At 34.7% G+C, this 12,711-nt stretch overlaps 2 protein-coding genes across 2 annotated transcripts; one reads left to right on the top strand and one right to left on the bottom strand.

Moving 5' to 3' along the window:
- Nucleotides 1–316: 316 nt before the first annotated feature.
- LOC108748206 lies at nucleotides 317–1,009 on the bottom strand. The gene is made up of 2 exons (XM_018486243.1): nucleotides 700–1,009; nucleotides 317–543 (listed from the first exon to the last, which is right to left on the bottom strand). The coding sequence occupies exons 1-2, from the start codon at nucleotides 1,007–1,009 to the stop codon at nucleotides 317–319; spliced, it is 537 nt and encodes a 178-aa protein (XP_018341745.1).
- Nucleotides 1,010–9,463: 8,454 nt separating this feature from the next.
- On the top strand, nucleotides 9,464–12,711 carry LOC108748518 (26S proteasome complex subunit DSS1). The gene is made up of 3 exons (XM_018486748.1): nucleotides 9,464–9,650; nucleotides 9,768–9,864; nucleotides 12,648–12,711. The coding sequence occupies exons 1-3, from the start codon at nucleotides 9,566–9,568 to the stop codon at nucleotides 12,697–12,699; spliced, it is 234 nt and encodes a 77-aa protein (XP_018342250.1). The 5' UTR covers nucleotides 9,464–9,565; the 3' UTR covers nucleotides 12,700–12,711.

Here is a 12,711-nt window from a genome sequence, read left to right as displayed (position 1 = left end):
CGCGTGTTTGTCGAGCAAAAATTTGATCGTCTGCGTCGAAAGCGCAATCATCGACATATGTCTGATGACATAAAACGGGAACCGCAAGCGGAAATGCGGCACCTTCATCGTCTACGAGTTGATCTAGGACCCGAAGGACTAAGTAGGAAGCGGCGGCTGTGCCGTAGGTAACGGTAAGGAAACGGTAATCCGTGATTGGTTCGTCAGAAGTAAGTTGCCATACAATGCGCTGATAATCGGTGTCCCTGGAATCGACTAATATTTGCCGATACATTTTAGCGATATCAGCGGTGAATACGTAACGGTATTGGTGCCACTACATTATAACAGTGGCTAAATCCTTCTGGAGTTTAGGGACAACGATAATATGGTCGTTCAACGACGTTCCGTTTGAGGTGCGGCATGAAGCACTGAAGACCACTCGTAAGCGGGTGGTTGCACTGCTATCACATAAGACAACATGATGCGGAATGTAATAGTTTTGCTCTGATTTGATGATTTCCGTCGGTGGACTTTCGATTATATGACCGAGGGTTTCGTAATCTACGAGAAATTCGATATTTAGAAGCGTTAATTGAATCGCGAATTAAGCGTTGTTTCAAGCGTCGAAAACTCGAAACAGCGATAAAGCGCGATTCGCCTATCGAGATGGTCCGTTTTTAAACGGTAGTCGAACGATATAACGTCCTTCCGACGTACGGGAATGTGTGGCTTTGAAGTGCTCTTTGCACTGATGTTCTTCAGGGCTCCGCGGAGCTTCCTGAGGTACTTCCTCGATTTCCCAGAAGCAAAGTAGATCACGATCGAGAATCTCAATACTGACTTCGTGATGCGCAAACGCAGAAATTGACTCAGAGGTCGGAAACGAGGCTATTGGTCCAGACAGAATCCAGTCGAGAGTAGTATTTTGCGCGGTAGGCTCATGTTCGGAACCTTTTCGAACACCGTCGAGAACGAGCGTGCCGAATAGATCGATACCGATTATGATGTCGATCGGATTCGAACTCATGGAGTCACGGCAAGTTCAAGCCCTGCGTATTTCCAGCTGTACGCAATATCAATTACTCGATCCGAAATATTTCGGAAATATTTAGTGATCGCAGTATAAACGCGGTCGTAGTACAGGCAGGTCCGTCGCGATGCGTCGGGATAATCGTTATTTGAGCGTAACGCACGGCAGATTGCATTTCGCTAATGCCGGTAATGCAAACGGAGATTAATTCTTGCAAGGCGAAGGCGTTGAGCGATTCGGAAGTAAACGTAGAGATGGATCCCTGTGGAGCGCGCGATGATAAAATGGTTATGAGGCGAATAAACTCGTACACGCGCCGTAGCGAGCAAGATTTTGGAGCTCGGCGCTACAGTTTTCGATAATAGATGCGTAGCTACGGCGGTGACACTCTCGCTACTCATTGGTACAGACGTCGAAAGTAGCGTCGACAGGCTGAACGAAATGATCAAAATGCAATAACGTGTGATGCCGTTACACTGTCGACATGCGCAATTTGTACAATCTTTCACGGAATGCTTTGTACTAAAACAGTTTACACAGCGTTTCTGGTTTTTAATAAGTTTAAAACGTTGGGATGGAGTTTGCTTTAAGAACGTAGAACATTGATACAATAGATGGTTCGCTTTGCAATGAGCATAAGAACGGAACGGTAGACGCGGTATGTAAGGCGAGAGTTTTTTTTTTTTTGGAAGTCGTTTGTGACTTTTCTGTTGCATTCGCGGGTGCAATCGCGTCAAACGCGCGAATGCGCGATGCAAGAAATTGATCAAATACGCGATAACGCGGGTAATCTACGGTATCGCCAAGTTTAAATTCCCAAGCGATAATTTTTCGCGAATTTTTATCGAGTTTTTGTGAAACTAGAAAAACAAGCCAATTATCCCAATGTTTGGTTGCGCAACCGAGATTGCTCAGAGCTTATATCGCTTTATTGATTTGATCGCAAAGTATGCAAAGATCATTGGAGGTTTCTGTCGTGAGCGACGGTAAATTGAAAAGCGGTTGTAAGTGTATCGTAATAAGGCGGCGCTTATTATCATACCGGGAAACGAGAATATTCCACACAATAGCGAAATTATCATTGGTTACCGCGAGATGATCTAGGGTGTTACTGCTAGGGCATCTCCTTTTACACATAGTGCATGCGGTCGACATTCGTTAAACTATGATCCTTATGGATCATCGATTTAAATTGATCGTGAAAGCTTTCCCATTTGTCGAAATTCTCGTTGAAGGTCGGCAAGTTGATCGGCAATCCAGCTCTTGGCATCGAGCAAAGGTCTCCTTGAGGATTGTCGCGTAACGGCACGTGTCATCTTGGCCTACCCTAGCTTCTTGATATTAGTGAGTGTGCGAGATATGATACGCCTATCTGTTGGTTTTGGATGCTCATCAATTCGTCGAGAGACGACATTATTTCCAACCGAAAAGGCACATCTCGGTACATTCGAGAATCAAGCAAAGAAACAATAACCCTCCTTGACGACGATTCGGCTCAAAAGACCAAAATATGTTTTGTGACGTGTCACTGGTGTCACCTTGTCTGGAAGGCTCGCTCGCCAAGGCGGCGTGTAATGACGACGACTTTCTTTGTTATAACAAGTTAGATTTATTATAGATATGAAGTACGATTTCTTCGAAGCGGGCGGTAGGCGCTGCTTGTAACAATAATTGCGATGATGGATACGTTCGGTAGATGTGTGCACAGATAATTTACACTAGGTACGACTTGGAGTGATTTCTCACAACTGTTTGATAGAATGCAAGCAATAACGAGACCTGCAAATCTTGTTGAAAACTCTGGTTATTCTCACGCACTTAATACTCTCGCGGTATGCGTATACCGGTCACAGTAAGCGACAGAAAACACCGGTGATACGCGACGACAATTCGATAGGTTCGCACTTATTTCGAGAAAGTGCGTAACGACTGAGTATCGCTATGTGATCTATATCAATCGGGATCGGGCAGCGAACTGAATAATCGCGCACGGAATGTGTGCGCGATAGTCAGCTTTTCGGGATTTGCGCAAGGGGGGTCGCGTGCCATCTGAGACAGATAGCGTGATTAAAGTAGGAGCGAAATATGCGCGTGTTTTGCCGACTCGGTGTCGATGAGCTATTTACAATACATTTATATTTTAATGGCTATATAGTTTCTTAATTTAAAATATGTTGAAATCTTATAAGAGAACGCTTTGGAGCTTTGATTTTTAATAACAAGATTCTTCTCTATTGAAAATTATTATTTGGTTTTCTGTAGAATAATGTTTTTAAAAGTATTATATACTTTCTTTTCCAGACTGTTAATAATTCTGAACTTCTACCAGAAAAATTAAAGGTAGCTTCAGTGAATACAGAATTTTCTTTTAATCCGAATCTTTACTGTTGGGGTAAATAAGAGATAATATTAGTATATCATTTTTTGAAATATTTTATAATTACAATGATTTTTATTACATTACCATTATTAGCCAAACATTTATATTCAATTTTTTAACTTTTATGAAGTATATATAATATTTTTTAAATACTCTTATACTTTATTTTTGCTTAGGTTGAATCTCAAACCATTTCACAACAATCTATTACTATGCAACAAATGTCTGAAAAGAACTTGATTGACTTTGTAAACAAGCAAAAGCAATTAATTATGAAACTAAAAACAATCAAGGAAAAGATAGAAAAATTGATATTTTGACACGTTCTATCTTACTAAATCTTACGCATTAAATCGGAAATATGGAAATTTAAAAGTGGAATTGAGTCGGCTGAAAAAAAAACACTCTGCTTTTTCCGAAATAGATTTTATTGTATTTTCAGATCTGATCAAAGCATTATTATCAAAAAGGAAAAGTATACGAAGGCTAAAATGGAATCCTGAAACTATAAAGGAAAATCTAATTTATAAAATAAATTGTGGTACAAAAACTTATTCAGATTTAATTGCAAAGTATCCATTATTTCCATCTGTCAGAAATTTACAAAAATATATTCAATATATTGTTTTTGAAAGTGGAATATTGGATCAAATTTTTGATTTATTAGAAATTATGGCAGAAAATTTACATGATAATGAGAAAAACTGCTGTTTAGCCATGGATTAAATAGCTATTAAAGAGGATGAACGACTTGATCCAAGCACCAAAAAGTGGATTGGTAAATGTACACTTCCAACTCATTCTGGCATTGCCAATAAAGCGTTGGTATTTATGCTTACTGGTTTAACTCTACGTTGGAAAGTAACGGTTGCATTTTATTAGGCAAAAATCAGAAGAAACTAAAAGAAATAAGGCTAGTAATCTTACTGGACTTGCTTTAAAAGATATTATTTGTACTATAATTAACAAAGCAGCAGCAATCGGATTACGTGTATGTGCTGTAACAAGTGATATAGAACCTAATAATATGTCTATGTGGAGGTCTTTTGATATTGAAGCGAAATGGATGCATCAAGTCTACCGTGCTACATTCTGCTTGTTGTGGTGCACAGTTTTTTTTTCCAGATGCAGCCCATATTTTCAAAGCAATAAAATCAATGCTTGAACAAAATAAAATAATAAAAATACCAAAAGATATAATGGAAGAAGAAAAATTGAGTTCGGACATTGTGGCTTATAAGCGTATAGCACATCTTTATTATTTTGAATCCAAATTTGAATTAAAAGTGGCATTTTGCTTGAAAAAAAATAATATATACACTAACAAATAATTTGCAAAAATAAAGGTATCTAACTCACGGGCTGTATTTTGTAATCACACAAGCATCGGACTTAAAAGATTAGGAGATGTTGTTGAAAATGATAATTTGAAATCAATTGCATATTTTATCGAAACAATAAATGCTTTCTTCGAACTAATAACAGCAAGACATCATACACTAGCTTTGAGTCGTTCCAACGAAACTGCATATAATAAAGCTTTGAATCTCATTCAAAAAGTAAATCACTTATTTCTCAACATGGAAGTTAGTGACACAGGATTATAGAAGCCTTGCCAAAAAGGCATTGGAATATTGTGTTCGAGTCTTCTGGATCTATAAGATTATCTTTTAAATGAAAGAAATTACTCTTTTTTTCTTCCGGGTCGTGTCAATCAAGATTATATTGAAAATTTATTTTCAAATATACGACAAGGATAACCGGTATCAAATGCAATAGCATTTATTCAAAATTTAAAATTAATTACTTTAGCACAGTATTTCATGGCTGTAAGAGAATCAAATTATGATTTTGAGGAAGAAGAATCTTTTACAGACTTTCTACAAATTACTGTCGAGAAGACACAGCAAATGGTTCAATCAGATGAATTAGATTTATTAGAAATGGCTGCTCTATCCATTCGTCAACTCACGGATAAATATTGCAAAATAATAAATGAATAGAAAACAGCAGTCATACGAGGGTCGTTTGAAAAGTCCGTGCAAAGTCACTGCTGATGGCACTACTGGCGCGTATCAAGATTAGATTTAGTTAGTAGCATCTCTTGGAGGAACACACACCAAGTTACAGCCAGATCGGTCTATTTGTTTGTGTTTGGCATTCATTTGAATCGAGGAAGTCGAGTGATTTTCAATAACGCACCAGCTCACACCTCAGCAGTTGTGGTCGCAAAATTAATGGAATTAGGGTTCCAACTCGTCTCACATCCCCCCTATTCTCCAGACTTGGCTCCCTCGGACTACTATTTGTTCCCCAATATGAAGAAATGGCTGGCGGGAAAAAGATTTTATGGAAACGAGGACGTGATTGCAGAAACAAACCCCCCTCGACTTCCTCGATTCAAATGAATGCCAAACACAAACAAATAGACCGATCTGGCTGTAACTTGGTGTGTGTTCCTCCAAGAGATGCTACTAACTAAATCTAACCTTGATACGCGCCAGTAGTGCCATCAGCAATGACTTTGCACGGACTTTTCAAACGACCCTCGTATATGATATGACAGGAAATGTATTACTAATTGTAAAAAATACTACCAATGTGTGCAATGCTTGTTTTAATGCTGTTAGATGACAACACCCAGAACCGCATCCTTTAAGTATAATTATACTTGAAAGAATATAACATGTTATCTGAAGATGACAATAATGTACGTCAAATAATGGTGTCTGAAGAATGTTTTAAAGCCATTTTGAGAGCGGAAATAATATTTCGTACGAGATCAAACTACTTCATTTCAGTATACAAATGTACTCGAATATTTTATAAATAGATAGATATGTATGGAATGATACTTCCGTCCCAAATTGCCACAATATTTGTAGAAACATATTACAATGTTATTTTCAATCAAGAATATAACAATATGACATGTTAAGAAAGCAGCAACTTTCTAACGAAAGTATTAATAAAAGTATCAAAAGTATAGCCAGGCAGTGGCAGAAAAGTTATAGGAAATAAATTTAAGTTTTTAAATATTGTAGTTTATGACTAAAAAATTATAAGCTTTATTATTTTATTACAATTACATTATTGTTTTATTAGAGGCAAATGAAATTTTATTTATTATTTTTTATCTCACATATATATAATTTATTATTTTTCAATATTGTTACAATTATTACAATTTTATTAAAAAGAAATAAAATTTTATTTTTTGTTTACTTTATTACAATTCAAATACTCTTTTTGAGCTTATCAAAATAACCTGATTCTTTCCCTGTTTGCATACTGCTAGCAATTTAATAATTTCAAAATGTGAGAGGTTAGAAATTAATTATTTTTATTTTTTTTTTGTTACGTTGAGTAGATTCTAAATATAGTAATTCGTAAATAAGATTTAATTTTATATCTTTCATTCTGTTTTCGAATTTTAATTTTTTTATAATTTCTACATTTCTTTTTGCTTCTTCTCTCAGAAGAAGTTGATCTAAATTTACTTTTTCAGTATTATATAAGATAGCTCCTTCAGTGATAGATTATAAGTTTAGTTTTCGCGCTTCATCACTGGCGGCGTTTCGATTAACTCGCCATTGCCGCATACGATTGGCCGTGCCTTGCGATTAGCCCGTCGACAATACCCTTTCGAGATTGGTTGAGTTGCGATAGTGGGGCAGAAGAAGAGAGATCCTCGGAGATCCCTTTGTATAAAGAGTAGTCCGTTACCAGACTTTAGAATAAAGAGTATCTCAACAGTTAATAATGTATATACGCTACTTTAAAAGTTATACGCCCTTTCCTTCCAAGGAGTCTTTTAGATTATCCCTCCTTTGGATTAATCCTAATAACATCCTTTCCCTTTCGAAACGTTGCTATTTCGGAAGTTATACACGGGATCGTGTTGCTGCCTTACAATTAGCTATTGTTATTAGATCTTTTTCCATTTTTTATCTACAAAAACATTATTAATCTTTAAAGGATGAAAAAATTTATTTTTAAAATCTGTCTCTTAAGTAAAATATATTTTAATATCATGTTGCTTACCGAAATATACGATATTGGAGCCTAGAGAATTAGCGTCACTAAATGGCTAAGTCCAATAATAAAGGTTTTTCTCCGTTTCCTAATCTTTGGATTTCAGAATTTTTAAATCTTGATAATATTACAGTCTCTAAAAGATCAATATCTTCTTATAATCTAGAAACGCTACTGTTACAGGAATCGTACTCGGTATAAAAAAATAACAGATATAAACACAGACCATTTTTTTTTTAGACGATCCTTTTAAATAAGCTCGATTGCGCTTTTCTGATATTTAGGACTCTATTCCTAACATATTCATTGGTTACCACGTAGCGACATCAGCGTTTCCAGTATGCAAAAGCCATTAGGCTTTTCACTTAACGCTACAACTCTTATTTTCGGCGTTAAAACAAGTCACGTAATCATAATTGACAAATATCAAGCGTCAATTTTGATCACGTGATCTGTTTTAACGCTGAAAATAAGCGTCGTAGCGTCAAATAAAAACCCAGCCTTTCGGTGAACAAGAATAAAATGATATGCGGGGGGACTCGGGTGATGTTTCCAAACGTAGCCGAAAGGTAAAAAATTACCGATAGTGATTACTATCAACTATGAGATAGTTTTTTTAATAAAATATCAATATATCGATAGTACTAACGGAAATTTTTTAATTATTATTTTGTATTACATTATAGGCTAAAACCGCCAAAAACTTCAATAAATTCTATCGGATTTTATATATTATGTTCTCCGACATCAGCTTCAGTTGAAATCCTGCAAAGTTACTATAGAATGGTTAAATTAACCATTACCGAAGTTTGGTAAAATTCATTCATTTATATTAAAAATGGCTGACAAATAGATGATTGGTGGATTTTATAGTCTATCTACAAAAGATGCTATTTTTAATACGTTTTCTAATTTTGCTACTAACATAAGTCGGTCATGCTTTTTTTATATATCTAGAACTAGGCTGGCATCCCATGGAGTAGAAATTTATAGCAGAACGGAACAGCGCGACCAAATACAACTCTGCAGTCATTACGCTGTTTTCTTTTCTACGATTGTGATTGATCGCACTGTTCCGTTCCGCTGTAAATTTCCGCTCATGAGATGCCAGCCTAATGGCTCCTGCACACAAAACGCGGCAACGCTTGCGAAAATTTTTCAAGCCTGTTGATTGGCTATAGGATAGAGAGATCTAAAGACCTCTCTGTTGTGTACACATTTGTCATACGACAAAAAAAACACATAAATGAAATATCACCCTAACTGTAATTACGTTTTGAAACGCAGAACTGCGCAGAAGAATTATGCCTAGATAACTCTAGGATGCATTTTTACTATAATATACGAAACGTAACCTATAGCTTAAGTGGGAAGCAGACTCTTGTCACAGTATATACAGTAGCGCAACTCTCCCGATTTTGCTTCACTTTTTCACGAGACTAGTCTCTCGAGGTTTCTCACACAACACTATCAAATGGACAATGTAGGTTATATTTTCCTCTAAATTTCTGCTCTCAGCTCTTTAAATGGAACATTGAAACAGTCATTTAAATAGAAGAAGAGCAATAAAAAATTAGACGGAGCAATTTGCTTATTTCGCGCATGCGCACTCCATTTTGGCCACGCTCACATCAAAGGTGCCGAGGAGTTGCACTACTGTGCTCTTGCATAATGCATGGATAACACATAATGCATAAAAAAAACTTTAACCAATTAAAGTTCTTCGTTTCCTTCTTTTCCATAAAATAAAGACCTCTGATTGGTTAGATTTCTTACGTCTTATGTGTTATCCGTTATGTAAGAGTCTGTGCTCCCCGCTTTAGAATTATTTGGAAATAATTCCTGAACGCAACCCAGTTCTAGATATTTATGCTAGTGATCCTAGAGTCTCTACTCTCTAGTTCATGCTATATTTTACGCAACTATCGTCTCTCAATAGCAAAAGGAAACTATCGACATATCACTTTAAGATTAAGTTATCGATAGTCACTATCGATAGCTTTCTATCTATTATAATATACACCATGTTTACTTGCATCATGCCAGATGCCATGCTATGAACGGTCAAGCCTAAGCTGTTTAGAGTGTAACGGATGTAATTTTAAAGTCCAAAAAATTCTCGTAAGAAATTTGTAAACATGACCGACAACAAAAATGATAAGACGAAAGTCGATCTCGGATTGCTCGAGGAAGACGATGAGTTTGAAGAATTTCCTGCGGAAGGTAGTTTTCTTAATTGACATGTTTTTATGTAACATCGAAATCGCTGATTCATCAAATACATTGACAAATATCAAACACATTGACAAATCATATTTGGAAAATAAATTTATTAACTAGATTGGACCGCAAAGGATGAAGATAGCGATGATATCAGCGTCTGGGAGGACAATTGGGACGATGATGACGTTGAAGATGACTTCAATCAACAGCTGAGGTATTGCTTTGCCATAAATTCGTTTACTGAAACAAATTCCACATATACATATAGGACAAAGGGGGACAATGTAATGCTTGATAAATAAAAAACGTTAAATGTAATATATTAAATAAAGATTATGCTCTTTTACTTTTAAACGATGGATGAAGTGATGTAGGATTGTTTTTCTAAATATTTTATCTACAATTGTCGCTATCGTTAACTAGCAACAGTCAATGACAGCCGCGTTTTCTTCCAGGATTATCCTGTTATTGACTGTAATTACCCTGGTGAAAATTTTACTCATAATTTTTATACGAATTGGAACATTTTTCAGAAATACTTGGAAAATTTACATCTCCCAGAATTTTTCATATAGAAGTGAATTCTGAAATATTCTAAAATTTCTCATCCCATAATTTTTAAAAAGTATTTAAAAATTTTTTTACATTTCATTAAATTATATAAAATATCTTAAAAATCTTACGATATTTCATAACATATATGAAAAATTTTGAGAAAAAATATAGATTTTCTGAAAAATGGTCCACACACACACACACAATTCGTATAAAAAATATGAGAAAGTTAAAAATTATAGAGAAATTCTAAAAAATTATATGAAAAACTCTAAGAAAAATTTTTACCAGAATAATGATAGTGATAATCATCGATAAAACGTTTAGACAGTCCTGTTACATGTATGGTTTTCTTAAATCTGTTTTGTAATGGAAAATATGAAATATTGTCTAAAAGTATTTAACTGATTCTACAATAAGTCAGTAGTCGATAATCTTAAGTCTTATTGGTGAATCAGTGAACCAAGTTGGCCAACAGTCAACAACTAAGACAAATTTTCTTAAGACTAATCAAATCCGATTTTATTCGTTCTCATTAGTCGAGCTAAATGATTCAACCAACAACTAAATAGATGCAAAAAATCAGTCACCTATTTAGGTTAAAACTGGTTAAGACTTAAGATTTCCGACTACTGACTCATCATAAACTAATTGTCATAAACGATCCTGTAGGTATCATAAATGTATATATGATATATATATCATAAATTAATTGTAAGACTCTCTCAATATATTACTTAAGACAGTCTCGAAATAAGAACAGCATATGAATACCAGCATATATTTGATGTACAAATAAATAATCTAAATTTTTTAGTTAAATTCGAGATTTATTTTAAAAGAAAGTAAAACAAATTTTTCAATCAAAGTATTCGCCGTTGCTTTCTATAACTTTAAGTCATTTTTCAGGCTGTTAAATTCCATCTTGGAAAAATGCTGTATCTTTGAACGCAATAAAGTCATGAAGGTATTTTCGGATCTCATCTATTGATTGGAAGTATTGGATGTGAGTATTGGATAAGGCGTGTTGCATTGACTGGAACAAATGATAATCGGTTGGAGCAATGTTTAGTGAATACGCTGGATGCTGCAAGACATCCCAGCCAAGATTCATTATAGTGTCTTTTATCTTGGAAGCAGTGTGGCCCTGGCGTTGTCATACAACAATTTTGCAGGACATTCTCCTTTGCCGGGCGTTTCTGTTCCAATTCTTGACTCAAGCGGTTTGTTTTACTCAGTTCCAACAGTTATGGCGGACTGCTACTAACACCAATTGATCTGCTTGAAAAAGCATTTTTCCGAGATGGAATTCATCAGCTGCCTAAAAAATGCTTAAAATTATAGAAAGCAAGGGCAAATACTTTGATTTAAAAATTTGTTTTACTTTCTTTTAAAATAAATCTCGAATTTAGCTGAAAAATTTTGACTTATTCATTTGTATACCTAATAACATACACTGTACTATACTAATAAAAAATATAATTATAAAAATAAAAATTTTTAGAGTGTTTTGAGTAGGGTTGGAAAGTAACGTGTTACTTGTAACGACGTTACATTTTCGTTACTTTTTTCTGATAACAATTTGATAACGCCGTTACTTTCTTAGTAACGAAAAAGTTTCATTACTTGTATTGTTACAACTTGTATCGTTAATTTGTTCTAGATCATGGCCGTCATGGACAATAAGATTATAGGTACTAAATAAACATAAAACTTTTTGCCTCATTTTTGCTTCATTATTCTCGCTTTAGCATAAGAACACTAAAAACTAAAATATCTATTATATAATAAAATACTGTAGAATTAAACATAAATATGTGCAATATTAATAAAAGATAAAAATGTTCGAAGATAAATATCTTTCTAAATATCTTATATTTAATTTATATTGTTTTAGCATTCTGTCTTAGAAGCCTATTTTAACACTTAAAAAGCGTAATTATGCAAAAGACAGACTTATTCATTGATTTTAATGAAATTAAGACCATTCGATGCATTTTTGCACGAAATGAATGAATCTAAGATTTCCTTATCTCAATAGTCATCAACTTTAACCATTAATATCTCGGTTCGCCGGGCAGACGACACTTATTTTTCTGCTAATTCGTTCATTTCGTGCAAAAACATGTCGAATAATTCTAATTTCATCAAAATCGATGAGTAGGCCCGTCTTCTACGTAATTAGAAAAAAAGTAACGAAAAGTAATGATTTTTTTGTCGTTAATTAAATAACGGTAACGTTTTACTTTTTAAAATCGGTAATGAGTTATTTTTTACCGCAAGTAACGGTAACGGTAATACGTTACTTTTAAAAAATAACTTTCCCAACACTGGTTTTGAGCATTCCTCTTAGCAATTTGTATATCTTTAGATCATCTACTTAAAATCTGTACGAAACTGCAAAGTGTACACAAAATTTACAGTGTTGTAATTAAATTTCAGAGCACAACTAGAGAAGCAGAAGGCTACAAATGATGCACCCAAGAAAAATTAATTAATTTGTAAT

This window comes from Trachymyrmex septentrionalis, unplaced genomic scaffold, assembly GCF_001594115.1.
Source record: "Trachymyrmex septentrionalis isolate Tsep2-gDNA-1 unplaced genomic scaffold, Tsep1.0 scaffold109, whole genome shotgun sequence".
NCBI lineage: Eukaryota > Metazoa > Arthropoda > Insecta > Hymenoptera > Formicidae > Trachymyrmex > Trachymyrmex septentrionalis.
This window is presented reverse-complemented; position numbering and strand designations above follow the sequence as displayed.